General features: G+C 45.1%; 1 protein-coding gene across 7 annotated transcripts in view; it reads right to left on the reverse strand.

Moving 5' to 3' along the window:
* Window positions 1-300: 300 nt before the first annotated feature.
* The window catches only part of PALM2AKAP2 (PALM2 and AKAP2 fusion), a 337,193-nt gene continuing 313,678 nt past the window's right edge, over window positions 301-23,815 (reverse strand). For 6 of the 7 annotated variants that reach the window (XM_076362480.1, XM_076362484.1, XM_076362482.1 and 3 more), the window contains 4 exons: window positions 19,936-22,324; window positions 10,909-11,087; window positions 6,999-7,037; window positions 301-440 (listed from right to left, as the gene is read on the reverse strand). In XM_076362480.1, the coding sequence (XP_076218595.1) occupies window positions 348-440; window positions 6,999-7,037; window positions 10,909-11,087; window positions 19,936-22,324 (2,700 nt within the window). In that variant the 3' untranslated portion in view covers window positions 301-347. The remainder of the gene's footprint in view (window positions 441-6,998; window positions 7,038-10,908; window positions 11,088-19,935; window positions 22,325-23,815) is intronic. The other variant, XM_076362481.1, reaches the window with a different exon arrangement.

A 23,815-nucleotide genomic window follows, 5' to 3' on the forward strand; every position in this document is an offset into this window, starting at 1 on the left:
ACGCCGACCTCCCGCCACACACCTGCAGTCTGTGGGGACAACCGCCCCCTTGTCCCGTTCCCCCCCGAGGGCTCCCACCCCCCGGACCCTCCCCATTGCATTATTTCAGAAGGGGGATGGAGGGAAGAAGGGGGTATTTTCTAGGTGAGTTTTTCCTGTTGTTTTAGGATTGCCAGGAGTTGGATCATTTCTGTGTCTATGTGCATCACTGAGTTTGTTGTGTATTTAATAAATATTGGACTAAAATGCTGCTGCTTTCATGGTGTTTTTTGTGTTTGTTTCTTTTTCTTCCTTTCTCTCTTTTTGGTTTCGGCGTGCCTGGTCGCTGTCTTCACGCTGCAGCGTGGTTATTCGTCCTCCTCCCGGTTGGCATAAATGCCGGCTTCCCAACGCAGCGCCAGAGCACTCTTTCTGCGGTTCACCCTGGTCGCCTCGAGGACCTGGTCAGGAGAGAAAAGGAAAACACAGCACATCACTCAGCTGCCTGTGGCCCCCATGCCAGGGTGCCCCACACCGCGCGCCTGGGGAAGGCAGGCAGAGACCAGCCGGGCCAGCCCTTCCCGCAGGGCTCCCAGTGCCGCACCTCGTGCAAACTCTGAGGACTCATGCGATGAAGTGCTTGCCGATGTGAAGGGGGGTAGGGGGGGGGATGGCACACAAGAGCAAAGCCACACCATGGGAGGACAGAAGTGGTAGGAGTTGTCTGGCAGCATCCAGCTCGCTTCAGGGGAGCGCCCGCTGCCCCTTACCAGCCCAGCTGCACATTGCCCCATCCCTGCCTGGGGAAGGCAGGGGACGGGGTCTTGGTCCTCTCCCCAGAGGCAGCTGCAGACCGTGGTTACCAGGAGCCAGCAGCCACCTGGCAGCTTTGTCCAGAGGCTGCTTTGGAGCTGCATGTGCAGCCTGGAAAGCAGTCTGCTGCTTATTTCAGCACGTCACCCCCCCAGGCAGAACTAGGCAGCCCCCCCTGCATCTTCTTCTCGTGCTCTTTGGCTTGCAACTATGCCAACAGGAAAGCCTATCACTCCATGCATATGGGAAAGGAGATTTACACAAGGAGGACCTGCACAGCTTGCAGAGTCTGGTACAAGATGGGCCCTGATACGTTTAGGTATTTTTCATACACGCACACATAGTCTCACACACACACACACACATGCACACATATAAAAACATACACACTGCACATGTATTATACATATGCACACACATGCACACACATAAACAGTTAAAGTACAAAACAATTCTTAAAAAAGAAACAGCTTTAATATGAGTTCTAACAAGGTGTAAAAAAAAAAAAAATCAGACAAAACCAAGAGGTGTTACTGTGATGTGCATCTGAGGTACTCCTTGGCAAATAATGCATGGCAGTGGGTGTTTTCCTCCCAGCAGAGTGAGACATAAAGGGGTCTGGGGCCTTCTTACAGAAGCACGTGGCAATGTTGTTTTCTGAGATACTGAATAACAGCTCCATGATCAAACTACAGAGCTGCCCTCAATGTGTTTTAAAACAGCCCTCCCTCAGAAGTAAACTTCTGAAATGTTTAAACAGCCAGTTTAAAAAAATAACTGTAAAAAAAACCCCAACAAATACGTGACTCTTCACTGAATCAGTGCCTGCCATCCCTGGTCCCTAATGCTTCCTGCAAGCTGCTCTGCACACTCCTTGACTGCAGAAGAGTAGCTGGCCTTTTGAGAAAGGAAAACGCTATTTTATCCTTCTGCATAGAAAGTCAGATGCAGTGAGGACTTAAGTCTTGACTGGAATAAGAATAAATAATTTAAGACTAAAGAAACTCTTCTTTCAGCTTGTGACAAGCTGTGGTTTGAAAAGTACACAGGTACTAGAGGCTCTTGTACAGGCAATATCGGGAAATCAGCTTTGAACTGTCAGCTGAAATTACAGCCCGTAACTTTGTTTACGGGAACAAGAACATACTTCTGCATTTACGCTAAGACCCAGACCTCCATTCAGGAGCTGAAGGTAGGGTGGAGTTTGGCCAGCTTCATTATTTCTTTGCCCTCGTATTTTCTTTTGACTATTACTATGAACAAGCCAAAGAACTAAAGGCAAAATCCAGCCAACAGAGACTATTTTGAGCTAAAGCTCCATCTGCTTCCTGGCACTGACCAGGGCTACAAAGCTGGTCCAGCTCTACCTGAGGGATTTTTTGCTGATATTTTGCACAAAATCATGCATCCAGTTTTTGCAGAGCAGCCACCGGAAAGGGAGAGCAGGGCTGAGCAGTTTCTATTTTACCCAGCAGAGGGCAAATGTGCTCACAAACCTAAAAATTAATTAAAAAAAAAAAAAAAAAATCAGTAAAAAAATCCTTTCTGAGACATCAGCCTGTAAGCAGCGTACTGGAGCTACTCCCACTGCAGGGATGAGGACCAGTGGTTTAAACTACGTGTTTGGGATTCCAAGTGTCTGAAACAAGGAAAGACAACCCAAGCCGAACAATGGAGAAGCAAAACTGGGACTGGGTATCAGGGCATCATCTTATTATCTTCTCAGAATAAGAAAAGACAGTGGCTGCTCCAGGGTTAGCAATGAAGGGGGAAAAAACCCCAGTGATTTTTTTTTTTTGGATGAACAGATAAATACTGCTAGACAGGAGACTATCAAGACCAGTATGGGATAATGATTAAATAAAACACAGAAAATTACTGTTCTCCCCACTGGATATTGAAATTTACATGAAAAAACAGCAAATTCAGCATACATTTCAAACCAAAACTGCCACCGTCACAGAGTAGTGATATATTTAAATAAGGTCTGTTGAATTTGGCCTGTTGATTTATGCCAGCTGAAAATAAAATGGATTTTACATAATCTACAACAGTTTCCAGTCAGTGTCTTCCCTGCTGGAAATCACACTGTTGTGATGGTCTCTGGTGATGGCTTGCAACAGTCAGGACCCTTAAACTTTGAAGATTTCTGTTTTGGATCAGTCAGCTTGTCTTTGTCTTAAAAGACGGCAACAGGGTTTCTTCCATTTATCCCATCTGCAAACCTGCCCAGAAGCTTGTCTACTTCTGCAAACATTGCTGGTTGCTCCAAGGAAAACCGTTTCCAGAATTATGTCAGAGATACCATGAGGGCATTGAATGTGGACAGCCTTTGCAGAAAAACAAGTACTGATGTCTGGCTTAGTATCAATAAACAAGCCCTCTAAATAGTAGAGTAGATACTAATAAGCTAAAGGTCCTTTTGAATAGTTACTCCAGAATTATTCTTCTAATCTACTGAAAAGAGTGTTTGACCTAAAATAACCCTCATTTTTACTAGGCTGTGTCAGTTTTACACCCACTAGAGGAAACAATGGGGTAATTATAGCATGCAACTGGAATGACTGAGTGGAGAATTGGGACTCCTCAATGGAGCATTGAATTCACAACCAGGGAGCTGCTTGCCTAAAATAGCAAACGATCTCCATTTTAAAATATTCTTGGCAGATATCAGGACTGACTGTGGACCCGTCATGAGCCCAGCACCCAGAGACTCTCCACAGAAGATCAAAGGAAGGAAAATCTTTTGCTTTTGTCGTTGCGGCTGTTTCGGGGGTCTGTATCATGCCGCATCTTGGCCACGTTACAAAATGCTACCTCAACACTTTGTAAGTGTCCTCCCTGATGATGCCCCAAGTCAGCTCAGCAGGTGCAGGCAGGATGACCCAGGCAGGGCCAGGCTTGGGTGGTCAGGGCGTCCTAAGGCAGCCAGGCTCATAACGGAATGCAGAAGGCGTATATCGAAAATCAGAAAGATCATGAAGCAGACAGTTCACTCAAGCTTAGGCTGAAGAACTGAGCTGGCTACATCCTAGTGGTAAGGCCACGTCAGTGAAAAAAGCAATGTTATATAAAATGTCTTCTTTGGGAGAGGCGATTTGACTACTATCTGAAACAGATGAGGAAGAATTTGTAGAGCAGAAGTAGGTGTGAGGGAAAGACGAATGTACCAAGATACGTAGGGCTGTAAAAACCACTCTTCACCTCTCTTTGCAAAAAATTGCTGTGTGGATCTTGTGGTTGCAGCTCTGGGGTCTTGCTAAGAATTGCTGAGAGCTTTTTCCTGACATCTAATTTATTTTTGAGGATTTAGGAAAAAAAAAAATATTGAAACAGCTACCGCTATCAGGTGTAAGATTAATTTATCTATCCATCCTAGAGGTGGAGACTAACCTGTCCTGAGTTTCCCTCCAACAGATGTAACAATAATTGCTCTTTTACTGACAACAAGAGAATAAAAAGCAAAATACAGATATGCTTTAGTCCAAAGCATATTTATCCCCACCACTGAATGAAACCGACTACTATACAGTACAGGCTACTTTTTATTGAACAGTAGCAGCAAAACTGATGTGGAAGCAAAATGATTTTTCTGGAACTTAATATTTCACTGATTCTTCCCATCTGGACCTGGAAGGACTAAAAGCAACAAAAACAGAAAATGCAAAGGTCTGGGTGTCTGAAGTCTACTAGTACCATGAGGGAAAGCCACTGCACGGGACACCTCCACGGAGCACACCGTGCACAAAGAGACAGAAGAACAAAGGCAGGGAACAGGCTGCCTGCTCCTGCAGATGTGAGTGTTTCTACTCAGGAACAATAAACTAAATGCTTTAACATAAACCTGGAACTACTGACAGACAGAAAACATCTATTTCTTCAGTATAAAGGTATTTTCTTTACTGTACCTACTTAATGCTATTCACTAAATACACCAGACCTCTAGGGAGCACAGTGAAGAGCTGGGTATCTGAGACAAAAATGTGTTTACCTGAAACAAGACAGTAACAGTATTATACTGCTGCTGGTCAGTTTTAAAACATAAACTGTGTGCCCTCTGCCATCAAATCTAGTATTTGGTTTTCTGTTTTGTAACACAAAAATTTTTAGCAGCAGCCTTTAAAGTTGCATAAATGTCACCTTACCGCAGTACCTCCTACAGCATGACTGATATTAAGCAAACTCAGGATAAAGTCCCATAAATCTGAAGATACGTATAGTTGTAAGGACAAAAGCAGAAGAATTCAAGGATAAAAACAACCTATATATGTGCAGGCCCATAGTTATCTGTGGTCTCTTTAAAACAGCAGATGGATGTGCTTTTAACACAGGCGGCAGGAACTTGGAGGTGATAAAACCACATCAACCTAACGAAGCAGGCTGTGGTTTGCTGCATGTAGCTTAACTTCAGCAGTTACTGTACCTTGCTGGGGGTTTGCTGCTTACTGGAGCAGAGCCACCAGGCTGATCGCATGCAAGCCCCTGCTCCCAGCTGGCACAAGCACAGCTGGGTCAGCTCCAGTGCTGCTGACGACGATTAAAATTGAGCCACCTGCCTGCACTGGAGTGGATTACAGAGGGCTCTGGTGAACAGGAGCCACAGCTCAGCTCTGGGGTCAGTAGAGGGTAGGGGGGCATCATGCCTTGAGTCTTGCTGTTCCTTCCGAAACAACTGCCCGGCTTCAGCTAAAGATTTTCAGTGAGAACCAAATGGTTTCTTCAGTCTGAGGCTTAACACTGAGGGTTAGCCAGGTGGCATACTTTCACCGGCATACAGAATCGCTGTGTCCTACAGCCTTTTTCATCTCTACCCCCTTTCCTATCCATGCACATTCATTTCCAGCTCATTATTCCTTGCGTCATTATCATTTTACAAGGCGGACGCACAACCCTTCCCAGCAGAAGGCCAAGGGCTGGCCATGTAAAATCTACACCTGAGCTTCTGCCTCTCACACAACATCAAACGCTCTGATCACTACCTACCGTTCATAAATCATAACTCAGATTATTGTGCGGATATTATGGGGGAGAAGAGGCCCAACCTGTGTTTAAAACAGGGTCTCTGAAAGCACACTGCTCTTATACTGATTAATTCTCTATAAATACTCTACACAAAGATCAATCACTGGCTTGTATCAGTGAGAGAAACCCCACACTAAATTATTTAATGAATAGGAAATGGCATAACTTGACTTTGCTTTACTCTCCAGGACAGAAAATGTTCATATACTTGTCTTGAGGTAGGTGATGTGGTCAAATATGTTATGGAATAGGGAAATAGTGGAAGGTTCATGTTTATAAAAAAAATGCTGATGCTGGATGAATGAACGTCAGCCATTACCACAATCTGTTTGTGTCTTTTACAAAAGTCCAGATTTACACATATGTCTGCACAGAAAATAACAGGCAATTGAAATATCCATGTTATTGAGCACCTCGTTCCTACAAACATCGCAAAAGTGTAGTTGGTATTAACTCCCTGCTCTTAAAATTGTTGCATTTGGCAGAGTCCAGCTTTGTAGGGATAAGGACTGTGCAAGTTATCGCCTTGCTAAAATACCAAATGTCACTGTAAATACCCTTTCTTTAGCAGGTCTGGGTTTCTTCTACTCTGATGAAGACCAACACTGATGCTAAATTGTGGGACTGTGATCAGTCATCACATCACAACACACAGGGACAAGGACAGGTTCACAAAATTCACCAGACTGAGGCCATGCACTTGGATCTGACTCTCCTCTTCCACAGATGAAAGGTTGGTGTGCGGATTCTTTATTGAATACTAGAGGTTTTGATAGTGATAAATACACTGTAATCAGAGACAAAGGAAAGCCACAGCAGTTTCACTCAGCATCTGAGGATGCTTGGATCCCAGGTTTAGCTTTGCCAGCTAAACAGTAACGGGGATTAAGGAGAAGTTCTCATTTCACGCCTCAGGAATGCTCCAGTCCTGGGCAACAGCTCCCATCCCTTTAATTACAACCCCTCCCATGTCAGAAATTGTAACTAGAATCCAAGGGTTAGAAAACCAGCCACACAAATATTTGTTGATGAGAGATAAGAAGGAATATCCCACACACACATTTGCATCCTGGTTTTGATATGAAACAGCACTGGCACGCAGCATGAAAATGCAAACTGCAGCGACATGCACTTGGAATCACCATGCAAGAAGAAGCAAAAATAAATAAGCAGTTGAAAAGTACCTCAGAAGTAACCTTGCTAGACAGTAATTTACAGGTGTACTGGTAGAAAGGGAAAAGACCAGCATTAGTACATTGAACAAGCATGTTATAACTAGGAAACAAGAACAAAATAAAGAAATTGCAAGAACTGGCACATCCCAGAGTACCGGGTTTCAAGCAACTTGGTGTCATAAAAAAAGAAAAAAAACATTAGTCAGTTTGGTGTTTTTTTAATGACGTTGCTTGGCCAGTCTCAGTCTTGTTTACCATCAGTGCTTGACCTGTTTTCTTGCTGCTCCTTTTTCTCTTTTTCTCACCTGTTGAAACCTCTACTGTGACACATCCTGTTTGGAAGAAACTGCCCCCTCGCCTGAGCAGTGAAATTCTTCCAGGAGCAGATGTGCTTGATTTGCCCTCTGTCTCTGAAAGGCAAAACCTGCAAGCCCCGGCCAGAGCGGCCGTGTTGTAGCCACTGAAGCCAGACACAAACCAGAAGGTGGTGATGTTTAAAGGAGACGCAGGGTAGATGTCCTACTGAAACCACCCTCCTGCCTTTTGGTGTGTCTTACGTGGGGAGAAACTCAAGCTCTATACATCAGTACTGCGGTGTGCTCAGCATATGAGGGGGAGTTTCCATGGACATCAAACCTCTCCACAATCCCGCTCAGGAAACTGTGGCTGCTGCCTTCTGCCTCTGCAGAAGCACTGGCTCTGTTCAGCCTCGGGTGCCACAGCACTCTGACTGCTCCCAACCCGAGGAATTCTCTGGTTCCCCTCACTCACAAAGAGCAATGTCGATCCACATTCAGTTCTCAGGACTTAATGCTCCAAGAGGCAGCTGCCTGTCTGGTTGTCAGTTATGCTCCTTCCCCCACTATATTTAAAATATTTTAAAAAACAGGCTGGTGATGTGCTCTTTTGTTTCATTAGTTACAGAAATCGTTTTCCTGAGCACACGGTGAAATGTCCTCCGCCGACAAATCAAAGCTATTTGTCATTTAAATAATTATTGCTTAGCCTGGCATGTAAAATATTAGCTCAAACTAACAGTGGTACAAGTGCAGCACTTCTTATTTGAATTATCTTTCCCCTGTCAATGGTGGGAATTGTTTACAAAAGGAGAGTGGAAAAAGCCAGGGAAGAGAAATAAAACACTCCTGCTGGTCCGAGGAAGCTCTCCCTGGGCTCTGCAGGAAACTGCCCTCTAATAGGATTTTGGGTAAGCAGCTGCAAGAATATAAATCTTGTTTGGCTGTATGCAATGGGCTTAGAGAAGAGGAGAATGACAACAAACTGCAACACTGAGGGACTTCAGTGTGCACTGGGACTCCGTAAATTCACGGCAGCCTTGATAATTCGTCCCAGCAAAGGATCCATCCCACAAGTTGTCTGACCGGCACCAAAGCTCTGGCAGTGCATCTTCGGGCAGTCAGTGCCTGGGCAGCTTTAGCAGCAGCGGACAGCCGAGCTGGCACCCAGAGCACACCTCTTTGGTCAGACACTGCCCAGATGTCCTGGTTTCGGCAGGGGTAGACTTAATTTTCTTCCTAGTAGCTGGTACAGTGCTGTGTTTTGGGTTTAGGGTGAGAACAATGTTGATAACACACCCATGTTTTAGTTGTCGCTAAGCAGTGCTTACACTAGCCAAGGACTTTCCAGCTTCCCACGCTCTACCAACTGAGAAGGCTGGGGGTGCACAAGAAGCTGGGAGGGGGCACAGCCAGGACAGCTGACCCAAACTGGCCAAAGGGACATTCCATACCATGTGACGTCATGCTCAGTACATAAACTATGATTATTATTTTATTTCAATTATTAAACTGTTTTTATCTCAACCCACGAGTTTTTCACACTTCTACTCTTCCAATTTTCTCCCCCATCCCACCGGGGGCGGGGGGAGGGGGAGTGAGCGAGCGGCTGTGTGGTACTCAGTTGCCGACTGAGGTTAAACCACGACACCAGACCATTGCTCTGGTCAGGACATTAGGGCTCACTTCAAACTGCACAGAGGCTATGCAATTGTGGCCTGCTTTCTAGGGGGCACATGTGCAGCTCTGCAAGCACCTGAGGACTTGCACTTGGGTAACTGAGCAGAGGGAGTTAGGTCTAATGACATCTTACAAGTCTTTTGTGTGCTACAACATGCACGGCAAATGGCATGTGACCATCACAGCTGTGGGAGAAGACTTCAGCCACAAGCCACCGCTTCATGGGGTGGGCAAGTCACCTTCACTCTTCTTGGGGGTGGAAGAGAAGCGCAGGGTGAGTACCAGCTGAGTGTCACCTCTTTAGCAGAGCAGCTGCTCCACTGTGCTGAGGTTTCAAGCCACCAGACTGACAGACACTCGCTGCGGGACTCCCGAGGACCAGTTCTAGTTTGCATGGCAGGAGTTTTATGCCGCTCTTTAAAGTTCCTCCCAGCTTCTGCAAAGGGCATGAGGGTGCGACATGTCTCCTGCAAGCCTCTGAGCGCCCTTCAGGGAAAGCGATCCTCTGGGGAGGTGCCAGAAAACAGCATCCACTGGAGCAGATGGAGCCATCCCATTTTACTGGGTGCTTTGGGGAGGGAGAAGAAACCAGAGAGCAGCTCCTTCCCAAGACGCAGCCCCAAGATGCTGCTGCCAGAACAAGGCACGCTCCTGTGCATGAGCTCACTTCCTACTCGACAGCAGGAGCCTGATGGATGACAAGATCTTGTTTTTCAATGGCTTCAGTAGAAGAAGGGACCAGAAAGTTTCTGGTGTGCACTGGACATTAATCTGTTTACATTTTGAGTCAGCTCTCCTACTATGTTTTAGTTAACCAGCAGAAATGCAACAGGACCCCTCCACATTGCATTCCTTCTGATTCTAAGTATCTTATGCTACTATGTAATATTCACCAGTAATGATTAAAAGCTGCCAGACTAGTGCAGTATTCACGTTACAAACCTTCACTTACTTCTATACATGTAATAAGACTCTACCTTTAATGAACGTTACTAGAAAGCAGTTTGTTTGGAGCATGAGCTCCTTGGCACTGGGGTCATCATTCTGACATCTCTGGGAAATGCCTGGAGGACTGTGGCTGCTTCAGCAAACACTGTGTCCATTTAAGAAGTTTTATATCACATTTATCTCTGACTACCTTCTGCACTCATTGCCCACAGTAATAATGAGTCTGAATAAGAAACACCTTGTGCTTTGTTGGGAAATAGGTTGTATAATGGATGCACCTGAATTTTGATACTTCCAGCTATGAAATTCACAGCTCTTCTTATTAGTGCCTCCAATAAAGAACACCTTAATTGGGTTAAACTCTACTACAGCAATGACTGAAATGCAGGCACTCATTTCACAAACTGAAATTCTGGCTGATTTTCTGTTTGTGTGGAAGACAGACAATAAATCCGGCGGGAAACAGCACGCTGCCCGTTGAAGGATCCAAGTTAATTTCTGAGACATTCCCAATCCAATTCTGCAAGGGGTGGTTTCTAGGGAAGTTATCCACTTACTTACACTGCATCCTGAGCACACTGGGACAGGACTTTGGGAGTCTATGAACACAGGCACGAATACACGCTTGATCCACAAAGTTCAAAGAGCCACTAAAATAACCCATTGGAGGGTCTTGGTGACATGTGAATTAACAGAGTCCACCAATTGCAGGGCAGCTACCCACTGCCCTTATTATTAATTAACTTAATTGATTAAAAAGAAACTTAATATGGGTTGCCTTTGATATTTGCAGTGACACTCTCTCTTCCTCTCCGTTGACCCTCATCCTTCCATTTCAAACACGCTGGCCTTTACAATGTGTTAAAGTCCTTACGCACTCACAAGGTGATCTGAGCAGATTCTTGTGAAGTAAATATTTTTGTTGTCTGCATGGTCGTTCTTGCGAGTCATGGTCCCTATTGCAGAGCAACAAGTGAAAAGGAAAATGCACTTACACTGCTGTCGTCCATCCTTTCTCGTCTCTTAGTTTTGTGTGTTTCGTAATCCTCCATGAGGGTCTGCATCAGGTTCTTGGGTCGCTGGGCTCCTGCAGGCTCCTCAGGTGGCAGATCAGACTGTGAGATGGGGCCTTCTGTGGTGGGGGATGGAGGAGGCTTGATCTTCTCTATCTTTCCTGCAATGACATGAAAAGGAATGACCCTTTCTAAGCTGAAGGACTCACAAGTTGTTTCCAAAAGACGATAGCTGGAGAAGCATTGTCAGCGGGGTTTGAAAGAAGAAAGAGTTTGGAATGAAGTTTATGAAACAATCTGGTAAATCACGATGGTCATGGGCTTTTAAAACACCCTCCTTCTTCCTGAAATGTACTACACCAAAACACTACAAAATCTTTTCACAAAACCTAGAAGAGTTACCAAATGATACAATGCAAATTTAACCCACCACTATTATTTACAGTAGTATGTGGCTGAATTACCCCCATTCCCTCCTACAGGACACACTTCAGTGATCTGGAAATGTTTGTAAGATTCTGGAAAACTGCAAGATGATTTTTTTTCTGGCTCAGACTACACAACACACAGGGTGCCACCGCTGTACACTGGGACCATGTGCCAGATGTCCAAAGAAGGCATCTTGTTAAGCGTTGCTGGCTTTTTCTCTTCTTCCAGTGCTTTTTAACTGCTTTGTAAGTGTGAACGGCTTTGGGTTGGTCCCTGGTGCTACTCTTCCCTGCAGCTGTTTCCTTCAAGTCACAGAGGGTGCTCCTGGAGAGAGACCTGTGGCAGAGCAGGATGGGGTCTCCGTCCAACACGCCCCTTATTCAGAGAGGGCCCTTCAGTCTCCTGATGGGAGAAAAGTCAGAGAGAAGTCATGTTGCTCTCTGACTGAGCCCATTTCACCCAGGGGAGCCTGTTTCAGGCAGAGTGACCGCATTGAAGAGCTGGGTAAAAGGCAGGCCAGAGCAAGGAGACCACTGCAACAAGCTGCGAGAGAGCTCAGGGGTTGGACAACCCACACTTCTCCAGGGAGGACAGCCTGCGTTTCTCATCACCAGGAACTGATCCAGGGTGAGCCGCCCAGCTTGTCCTGGTGGGAAGAATGAGGACGACGGTGGCAGGTCGTAGGCATGGGAATAAGGTGCGGGGGTCCTCAGCTATGACAGGAGAAAGCAATGCTGAACCAAGATCAGCTTCCCTTTTTCACAGCATGGCAGCTCTTCGAAATAAGACAGTTGAATGGATGGGAAAGAAAAAAAGGAGAAAAAACCCCACCCCAAACCCCTTACAAATAAGTGAAGTAACCAGAAGAATCGTGCAGATTTTCATGGAACTTCCTGTTGCTGAGACAAATGAAAACCCTAGCTGCCCCTCCAAAAAGCATCATGACAGTGGTAGCCACTAGAGAGCAGCCTTGAAACCTCCTGTAAGAATCAGCAGGCTTTATTCTTGAAGGGAGAAGTGAAAACTGAATTGACACCGCAGAGGTCTTTTACAAGAAATCCCCTTGCTGGGCTTGTTTCATTTCTGACCAGTATGGAAAAAACCAGCATCACCAGTTTCTCGTTACAGGCTTAGCTTAAGCTGCCCGGTGCAGGGATGAGGCTGGGAATTCATCCCCCCTAAATCACCCCACCAGAGACTGGAGGAGCAGTTTCTATGGGCCCAGGTTCTCCTCTGGGTTGCACCAGCGCCAGGCTCCACAGACAACTGGGAGTTATGTTGCCAAAGCAGAGGCCAACAACAGGTCCTGAGCTGCCCAGCTGCACCCATGTGTGACAGCTTGGACTGCTCAGCAGGAGAGAGTAAGAACGATCGATCGTCACCTTGCCCATTAGGTCCAGTGGGTAAAAAAGTCTGCTGAAAATAGAAGGCCTGATTAAGGGTCAGATATCTTGCTGTGTTACTCAGTTCTTACACTAATAAGTAACTGTCTTGGATGTATGCAAGTAATGCAGGAAGAATCGGGCTTCTCAGATGTCTGCCCAGCTTTTGTGCTTTCCCCCAGGGATGCAGACCATCACAGGCTGCTCAGACCTATGGACAAGCCTCACGCCTGAAAAGAGCTCCTTCCACCCCACTCCCTCTGGAAAACAATGCAAACTGTAGGCTTTGGGGATCTGCATTTTAGAAAGGGGATATCTCTGAGCAGATCCATCCTCCCTGGATGGAGGGCACATCAATTTCTGTGTTGTAGCAGCAACCCTGCAGCAACATGCAACTGTTCTGGGCATGCTGGGCAGTGTCACCCTGAACAGTGTCACCATTCCCTTTTCACAAATATAGAAGCCAAGGTAGAAATGAGATTTGCCCACAGCAAAACAGTGGTTTGTTGGTTTGTATCCACAAGAAATTATGCTTATACAACCATTTTCTCTGTGTAAGTGTTTGAATTCCACTAAAAAGTCAGGAATTCACAGCATCATTTTAACTACTTTTCATAGAGGACTAAGTGTCTCTTTCAAGTTCCTAAAAATTTTGCGAAAGCAGGTAGGCAGGTGGAAGAGAGAGCTCCTACCAGTGCCAACAGTGGCAGAAAGGCAAGCAACCAGCACAACCATCAGTGAGGCTGTGGTTAGATGACAGGGTGTCTGAGGCTTCAGGGCTCTCAGAACAACCACAGAAAAACTCTATGAACCTGATGCAGAGCTCCAGTCCAGTGTAGACCTATTCTGCCAGTTCAGATCATGTTAGAAATGTTGCTGGGTTAATTTTCTTCTGGCAGATTTTCATCCAGATAAGGTATTGTTCTCAGGCAGAAGAGTCATTCAGCATAAAAGCATCATGAGACACGATGATCACAGGCACTTTCTACTGCAGTCCCATGCCCATACCTGATGCGCACAGACACTGCTGGTGGTCCTTGCCCAAATCCAAACTGAGTAATAAAGGAACTGTGCTCTGACTCAAATGGAAACAGGGTCACGCTTGTAGGATACCAGCAAAAACTGCAGCCTGATGGTCACACTTGCAAGTTAACAGTAGTTATCAGCAGTGTCTTCCCCTCAAGGGGAAGGTAGTCCCCTGAGGTCACCTTTAGAGCTGTTGCAAGAAATTAAGTACGGGCTATAGCATCCCAAATCTTCACCTACACATTTACATTTTTTCTCTCTTTCAAAGGGACTCCAAAAAACATTCTGTGACTTCAGTTCTGGTGATGGCTCCCTCCACTCTCTGGCTTCAGGGATCTAGTAGGAAGCTCCTGGAATTTGATTTCTCTTAATTTCCTGCCTCTTGTGCTATTTGGGGCAGGCAGGAGCTGCTCCTATGGAAAACACTCTTTCTAAGCCCTGAGGAGGGGAAGGGAAAGCTCAGGGAAGGGGCAGCTGCTGCTGTGTCCCAGTCTGGTGGCTGCAAGACATCGCCTGACACCGCTCTGCAAAATCAAAGATGTGTAAAGGCTGGGGACAGATTAGCTTTCTCCTAACCAAAACCTCTCCACAGCCCTGGGGAGCAAGAGGGGTTGTGATAGTGACTTATCCACCCTGTGGAGCCTGACGGGTGTCCAAGCACTCGCTGCAAGCTGAGGAAGGATGCTCAGCTGATTTGCTGCAATATCAAGAACAAAGAGTGACCAAGGCGAGTCCCTGGGACAAGGGCCTGAGCCACCACTAAGTAACCAGCAGGTACCAAGGGCCATCATATAATGTTAACTAAGGTTCAAAGGAGATGGGAAGAACGGGGCTTCACACAAGTAAGAGCAACTATTTTACAGATGCTGTTGGCATTTTTAAAGACATCTGCACAGCAAAGAAAACTTTTGAAAATAAGGTATTTCATCAAGACAGATTGTTTTAGGAGGCTAGTCTGTGCTGAAGTCAGGGGATAGTGGAAGTATGTAAAAAAATACTTCTCATTACCACTCCAGGTGAAAGGTGAGCTTCTTTTGTCTTTTTGAACACCAAGTGAGCAACACGAATATACAAACACACAAACATTAAAAAAAGAACCTCTCAAAGATCCTCTCACTTCATACACGTTCTCCACTAGGGAGGGAATAAGAGAGCAAATGACAAATGAGCTGGGTTAGTATGCTGTCAAGGCACTCCTGGAGGTGTTCAGGGGGTGAGTGATGAGCACTCCAGAGGAATCCTTGAAGAGAATGATGAACTTCGCTTTTTTCATACTGGTGCTTATGAAGAGGTGAGGAAACAGTATCTTCCATAAACTCAAAGGCTCCATTTCTGCTCTAGCCTTTCTCAAAATTCTCATTTTAAAAAGGGGTTCATGCATATGTATTATACCTGATCCTTATTCTTTACATGTATACAGGGCATTAAAAATTTTGTGATGGCCACAAATATTAGAAATGTCTTGCCCCAAAGTTTCTGCTTCTCCTCCCACCGTACAAAAAGTATCTTCAGGCTGCGGTTGAACCTGGGATGTTTCCTTAGTGTAGGTATTTACTAGTGAAAAATGAAAGCGGAAAATGGTTTTCAGGCTGAAGTGGCTCCTCTGACAGAGGTTTATGCTCCACAGTTGTCACTCAGGAGAAGAAAGCAAGGAGAAGAAAGAAGACGACAGCAACCCCCCCCCCCCTCACTTTTGGAGGGAACAGTTACCTGAAATTTAAAGGTACCTGATCATTTGTATCTCTAAACTGCAACTCCCCCTCTGGACTTTTGCCATCCACTGAAATTCTCTCATCTCATTCATCAACTGAGGACAACAGAAGATGACTGCTTGGTGGGCAGCTCTCCCAGACGTGCATGCAGATGGGTCTGAGTGCCTGCAGACAAGTGCAGGGAGTGCAACGTGCCTTCTGCCTCACCTGGCAACATTTTGGTGACAAACACCAAAAAGGCAGATGTGGCAGCTTCAGGAAAGCTTCTCCCAGGCATAGCTTCTTGTGTTAGGGATTCCCCCATGCCTAGTCATGAGACAGCAAATATTCACAAAGGGTTTCTCTGCAACAGAAAAGCCTTCACTGAACCAAGACCCCTCATATAATGATTTTCATACCTCCTCTGATGAACAGGATTACTTGAGCCAGGCACTACAGGAAGTTAGACACAAGTTCTTCATAGTCTAAGTACTCCTAATAAAAGGAACATGGGAATTACACCACCAAACGTATGCTGGATCCTCTTGTGTCACACACTGACCCATCCTGTTCAAATAAACTATCGAACAGCCCCAGCTGCTCTGCCCAGGAGGCATGGTGTAGGAGATAATAGGAGAAAAACCACTGGCTTGCTGTGCAGCTGCTCAACACCTCACCAAGTGCAGAAGGTGCTGCAGCAAAACAACGCAGGAAACATTCAAATTTAAATACAGCTCCACAAATATTTTTGGATCCACGATGACTCTTCATTTAGCCATGCTCAAGCATTTTTTTGGTCTTCCTTGGGTTTCCTCATGCAGGAAACCCAACTTTTTGGGAAAGGAGTTTGCATAGGTTCTTCCCTTCACCTTTCCAGGAGTACCCTGGAGAAGGTCTTGTCCTGTGTGCACACAACACGTAGTAGTTGTTTCACTGAAATTACTCTGTGTCTTGCTCCAGTGATCTGAGATGGGTTAAAAGGCTGCTTCGAAGCATCCCAAACAGCTTTAAAGGATACTTGTTAGCAGTACAGAAGTTTATTACTAGGAACCACGGTGGCTTGTGCTGGGTGGTTGGCAGACACTAAGTTTAGTGTTACCATCACTTGTATGAAAGTTGCATGTCAGGCTGGCAAAAACAGCCTGTTTGCTATCTAAAGTAATTAGCAGTTATTCCACACATACACCCACATGAATTGTGTTAGTCTTCCACACTTCAGTCAAAATAGCAGTTCAGTTCACTGCAGTCCTTTTTTGTCGTTTGTGTTTCTGTTATCCACATAACAACGGTTCAAAGCAGTGAAGTGGGGCAGGAATAATAAATAACCAGGGACCACCATGAGTCCTAGTAAAGCTACTCTGCCCAGTCCATCACTAAAAGCAACCTGATAGGTAGGCCACTGCTAATAAAGTTAATTCCTGCACCTCCTCAAAAGAGTTCTGGTGAGTTTACACTTCCCCACTCAAGAATTAGCAACAGATTTTTCAGATTTAGACTTGCCCTCCTAATCCCTTTCTGCTGAGGTATCCTGATATTAAAAGAAGAGTGCCAATTCTTTCTTTGAGAAAGGCAATTTGATGACAGAAGGACCTCTGTTTCTTCTTTTCATCATTGTCCTGGTTTCAGCAGGGATAGAGTTAATTTCCTTTCTAGTAGCTGGTACAGTCCTGTGTTTTGGATTTAGGATGAGAACAATGTTGATAACACACCGATGTTTTAGTTGTTGCTAGGTAATGCTTACGCTAGTCAAGGACTTTCCAGCTTCCCATGCTCTGCCGACTGAGAAGGCTTGGGGTGCACAAGAAGCTGGGAGGGGGCACAGCCAAACTGGCCAAAGGGACATTCCATACCATGTGATGTCATGCCCAGTACATAAACTGGGGAAAGCTGGCCGGGGGGGCCGCTGCTCAGGGACTGGCTGGGCATCGGTCGGCGGGTGATGAGAAATTGCACTGTGCATCACTTGCTTTGTGTATTATTATTATTATAATATTATTATTATTATTATAATATTTCAATTACTAAACTGTTTTTATCTCAACCCACGAGTTTTTCTCACTTGTGCTCTTCCAATTCTCTCCCCCATCCCACTGGGTGGGGGGAGTGAGCGAGCGGCTGTGTGGTGCTCAGTTGCTGACTGAGGTTAAACCATGACATCATCATCAATTATTATTACTACTATTACTATTATTATTATTTTGCTATGTGAAACTAGATTCAGATTACTATTCAGATTACAGTATCAGACATGTTCTACAGCATATCCCTTACTGTGCCTACCACAAGCTGATTTTCTTTTCTGCTCTGTAAATCACCTCTGTAACTGGCCACAATGAAGATTTACAGCCAGATTCTGTTGCCTCTGCTGAATCATCTTTTGACTCTGTTTTTATAAATATTGAAATGATGAGGTAAATATTAAAATAAAAGGAAAGTTGCTGCACTCTTCCAAGGGATTGCATGGTACCCCTTCTCCCTATTTTTAAGAATGCCTGCAAGCTTTAACTGTAACACAGCTGGCTAAAGGGACAGCAAAGATGAGATGAGATGAGATGAGGGTATGCACCCTGCAACGCTAAGGATGCCGAGCTCATTTCTACCAGCTGAGAGCTCTGCTGAGCACATCCGCTGTTTAGAAAGCACCACAAGTAGAATATTTAAGAATGACTTTGGCAATGCTCTTTGTAGTCTTTTTGATCAATGACATCCTTACACATTGCCACATATTCATCTTTTCCTAGAAATTAATTCTTTGCCTTGTCACCAGCTGCAAATTGCAGTAGCTTGAGTCATTGGCTAATAGATCCCAATTTTCTTTCTTGAACATATGGCAGTTGGACATTTAAAGGAAACTGTCTGGAATGATTCATTATAAATACAAGTTTATCATTCTCACTAGAATGTAATTTACAATGAATGTTTTAACATCAGACACAAAGTAAATGCCTTGTTGTGTAGAGAAATAAGAATGAGAAGTACACTTTTTCCAGATGCTCCATTAAAATAAGCATTAGTGTCAGCAGCCCTTCCAGCATCACTTGTGAGTAAAAAGCAACCAATACCAGCCTCATTTCGAGCACTTGCAGCTACAGATGATGGTGTTTTTGAAAGCAGTCATGAGCACACCTTTACACAATGAGTCCTCCTAGCTGAGGTCTGTGGTGCCCTGTCTCTCACATCTTGTCAGACATTGCTCAAAACACCTCAGTTTATGAAGACTCCCTATCAAAAATGCTGTTCTATAGGAGTAATAACAATAGCACTTCAAAGAAATTATCGACATTTGCTACATTTTTTGGCAAGAAACACAGGTTAAAATCATCCTCTTTGCAGAAGAAACAAAAACAAGTATTAGCTATTTATGTGCTGCATAACACTGCAAGTTCACAGCCAGACTGGGTAATGGACTAAATCTAGACTTTATTCAAGTTTGCCATGATTTTCAAAAGAAAAGCATCACCCTGCACAATTTTTGGAAGCATCACTGGCTCAGATTTACACCAGTGGAAATAAGGATGGAATTTAAGTACTCTGGGTAAAATTAATACTTCTTCACAATGATCACTATTAACAAAAACTTCTAAGTACTTGCAAAGAATATGCAGGTCTATATTCATAAAAATCACTACACAGAAATAAGCCTAGCATGTGTTTCTATTTTTTTTTTTTTTAGATTCCTTCTTTTATGTTATATTAAGAAGGCATGAGTGCTTGATTTTATATTTTGAAAAGGGGAAGGAGGAGAGTGATATGCTGTAACCGCTGTGAATGCCACCACAAGGACCCAGAAGCTGATCAGTCAGAGGAGGACTGAATCTATTAAGCATTTCATTTGTGATGCCTGTTTAATTCAGTAGTGAATGACACCAGCTGAAATACATGGCAACTCACAGCTCTGGAGATCTTATTACCAGACAGACTTCATTAAGAAGACCAAGAAATACCTGAAAACAGAAAGCAAAACAGACACACACAAAAAGAAATCTGATGCAAAACCCCAAAATCTTTAAATCCCCACTACCATTGCACTTCCTTAATGACATGCAAGAGAACAGAAAGCCTATTAAAAATGCTTTGTATGTTTGTCTTTCAAATAGCCACACAGCTGCAAAAACCGCTGCTGTCCTTCCTTGTGATGATCCTAAATTTCAGTGGGTGGTCTGAGCAGCACAGCGATAGACATATCATACTACAATGTGGCAGGGGATGAATAGAGTGCAGGGTTTTCTAATCACAATCAGCAGGGTATGTAAGTTACTTCTGTGCTACATTTTGGAAAAAACAAAAATGTCTTTAGGAGTGCTCACAGACGGAAAGTTAGGTCGTCCCATGCCCTCCTCCTGCCTGCAGTTTCCAGGCAGATGAAGTCATGACAACCCTCCCACCCCCTGCAAAACAATGTATTCACTCAAAAATGACATAAAATCTGACCTGACCCTTCAGTCACATTTCACTTCCCCTCTAACGCTTTGTGCTCTTACCTGGTGCAGTTTTGTAAGACACGGTTCTGGTGGGCATGGGTGGTGCGCTCTTCATAACAGGGCTTGGTGCCAACTGCAGACCTTGCCGCTGCCTCTTCAGTTCCTCTTCTCGTTCCTGGGCAGCTCTGATCTCTTCTTCTATCATTGACAAAGTCCTCTGCTTCCTTGACCGTAACTTGAAAGGGCCCACGGTCACTTCAGGCTCCTGCGTGGCCAGGATGGAGGCGGTGCTCCTCAGCTCAGCTGCCTCTGAATACTTGCTGAAATAGCTGACTTCGTGCCTATTTTCCTCCACAAGGAATGGCTGGCTGGCTGAGTACACGGGTGACTGCTGCAAACTCTTCCCTTCCCTGAGTCCTGAGTCTTCCTCTTTTGAAGTCTTTGGTAGGGTGTCCCTTTTTTCTTGAACAGGTGAAGACACCTGGGGTGGCTGAAACATTGGGTTCTGCTGTTCCTTGGAGGCTGGAGCTGGCCCGGTGGTGGCTGGCTGCTCTTTGACTGAGATCTCCTTCTCCACTGGGATTTCTTCTTCCTTACAGTTTGCTTTATCTGCCTGCTCAGCTATGGCTTGTTGGATGGCGTTTTGAACCAGCAGGCCAGCGTGGTACTCCAGCTGGTCGTCAATCAGCATGGAGTCTGCCAAGGTGGAGGAGGGCGAGTCACAACCCGGATCACTGAATGACTTGGAGATGCCTTCGCCCCTGCACTCCGCCGGAGTGTCGGCCTGTGGGGTCTGTGGCAGGGAGAAATCGGCCAGCGAGCTTTCCTGCAGGGCGCTCATGGTCTCATTGGAGGCACCACTGTCGCTGATGTTATCCATGCTGAAGTCATTGGAAAGGGTCTCCAAGACGGTGGTATCCTGAGACCTGACAGACAAGTCATCCAAGCCAGAGTCGAGCTCCTCTGGAGGGGAAGAGGCGCTGGCTGACTTTGGGAACTGGTCTAGCACACCCTGTCCATCATCCTTCACCACCGTGAAGATCGCTCTCGCACTCATGAATTCTCCATCCTCCGCCCACAGTTTTGAGGCCTGTCCAACTCTGGGGCTATCACTGCATGGTAACTCTCTTACTGGGTCAGCAGTGGTAGTCTGAGCACCTGTATCATGTTCTGAGGTACAGAAGACCTTCTGTGCTTTGACAACAGTGGCATTGTTACCCTCAAGCTGTCCTGTTTGCCCACAGACTGAAACAGGTCTTGTCACAGAGGACAGTGGCCTGTCTACATGCGGAGAATTGAGGCTTTTGTAGAAGGGTTTGATGGAGAACATTTTGGGTGTTCCTGACCGCCTCGGTGGGGCCTGACCCTGAGATGGACCTGAATGCTCCATCAGCTGGAACTGCTTTCTGGCAGCTGAGAAGTCAATTTGCTCTGTGACAATATCCTCTTTCTTGATATTGACTGGCTCTGGTACAAAGGAGCAGCTGATCTGTTTGGGGGATGTTGGTGTTGCACCTTGCTGCTGCTGTCTCTCCTTGCGCTCCTTGTACTTCTTGTGGGATTCCAGATGCTCTTCATCCAGTTGATCCTCTAGAGTCTTCTCTTGGGGAGGATTCCACCACTTGGCAGCAATGTTGGGGTTTTTCTTGACAGCCTGGCTTTTAATGAGTTCCCTTCTTTCCTTTTCAAGTTCCATCATTTCCTCCGATGGTCTCACTTTGCGGACCCTGTATTTTTCCTTCTCCTCCTCATCTTCAAAGAGCTTTGAGGGCTTTTTGTCTTCATGGAAGGCTCGCAGTTCAAACTTAGCCTCTTTCTTAAGGGTTGTAAGAGCTGTTTCTCCATCCTTAGAGGATATTCTAGAACTGTTTGAAGAAGTGGGACTTCCTGGCACCTTTAGACTTTCCCTAGTGTCTTCCTTCAGTCCACCCAAGGAATGGCCATTAGATTTCAGGTTCTCATCAGTTATGCTAGCTTCACATGGTTCAACTACCAAGGGTGCCTGCTTGTCGGCTACATTTTCCTCCCTTTCACTGGGTACTGAACCATCATTGACTTTAACAGATGCTCCTGAGCCATCCATAATGGAGACTGCACTCGGTTCAGGGGAGGATGTCCCATTAAAGGTATTATCTGCAGCAGAATCACAGCAATTTGCCTCCAGCACTTCATCTAGGTATCTGATCTCTTTAGCAACTTCACTGTCCAGAGATTCATGCCTGTCCTTAAGTCCATTGTGGCTGGCAGCAGGGGAAAAGAAGTGGGTTGGATTGTCTATGGGATGTGGTGAAGCCACTGTGGTGATGCTTTTATGTTCAGAAACTGGAACTTCAATTTCCATTTTCTCTTCCTTTGTAGCAAGCACAGTAGCTGGCTCCAAGAAATTGGCACAGTTTTGGTCTCTGTTTTTTCTCAACCTGATGTCATCCTCAGGGATTCTGGAAGATTTCTAAAATAAAAAGAGAACAAAACTATGATGAAATCCTAAAAAGCAACATTTTATTTTACGCAGTGTAAACACCATCTGGAAAGCAAATCCTAGCACTTCTGAAACTTGAGATTAAAGCAGCCCCTCAGAGTGTGGGAAGGCAAGGCAAATCATTAACACAAAAAATAGAAAGTTACCTTACCACAAGCTGGACAAGGCACTAAACCAACAAACTTTCATTTAAGTATCTCCCATCTGCTTACCATCCTCACTTTGTCATTATTTCATGCCTGTGTCCTGGTTTGCCACTAAAAATGAGCTTTGGATTTCCAAGTTATTAATGGCTTGGCAGTTTAGGTTCTTCAAAGGTTTGTGCATGCAGTACACAACACCTATCATCTTGGTATTTTAAAAATGCTTTCTGCACCTAAAGGAAATCTCATAATGCTTCTACAGATGAAAAGTATTACTGTCCCTGTTTTGCAGAAACAGACGCTAACATGAAGGAAGAGTAGGCGATTCATCCCAAGTTAGGAAAAATGATATGACAACAGCAGGGAATGTTCATTTCTCAGTGGATCAATCCTGGTTATCAAACACAGGGTAGAATTACACAGCGCTGGAAAGACATGGGGTCTTTCTCCATCCCACACAGAAACCCACACCCAACTGGACCTGGGAGACAGGAAGTGTTTGCAACTCCCACGGCATGAAGACCACCACAAGGAGCATGGCAGGGACCAGAGTCATGTTCTCCTCCCTCCCACTGCTTTGATCTGCAGTGCAGATGCACTGGATTCATATTTCTTCCTGATGTGTTGCCTCTGCTTTCAAGGAGGGTATTGAAAAAAAACACTATTTATGTTCTGGTATGGGCAGATTTTACCCATCAAGCAGCCTACTGAACTTCCCGTGAGTAAAGTCTGAAGGAACTTTTGATTAAGCTGGTAACATGTCAATGAATTTCTCAATAATTCTTTACTGCTGAAAGGCAAAAAAAAAGAAACACCGAAAGAAAAGAAGAGGACATTTTCAACATTATTCTTCAAAAAGAACTTGCTAACTCTTCCTAACTCCTGAAAACCAAAAATGACACATCTATTCACTTTGACTAACATTTTAAAACAGAAACTTGATATCTGAGGTGTCCGGCTCCCTTTCTACATGTGTTTCTGTGTGTGAGGTATGGGCTTGGGAAGCAAACGTCACTGATCAAACCCTGTGAACTCAGTGGCCACCCAACAAGGGCACCGTTGTCTGCTAGTCACCCCTGCCCTTGCTGTCCCTTATCCTGCATGCTGTTAGTACACGCTGCAGCAGAAGATGATCAGCTAGGAGCACAATGGAACTTACCAGTGACCTGAACAATCACATTGCCTCTGGGTTTATATAGGCAGTAAAACGCATTCGACACACCTTAAGGAATTATAGCCAGCCAGCCAGAAGAGCTCTCTTTCTAAAAGCACTTTGAAAGAGTTTTCTGTCTAATTATGTAGTTGTACACCATTAAAG

This window comes from Aptenodytes patagonicus, chromosome Z (genome assembly GCF_965638725.1).
Source record: "Aptenodytes patagonicus chromosome Z, bAptPat1.pri.cur, whole genome shotgun sequence".
Classification (NCBI taxonomy): Eukaryota; Metazoa; Chordata; class Aves; order Sphenisciformes; family Spheniscidae; genus Aptenodytes; species Aptenodytes patagonicus.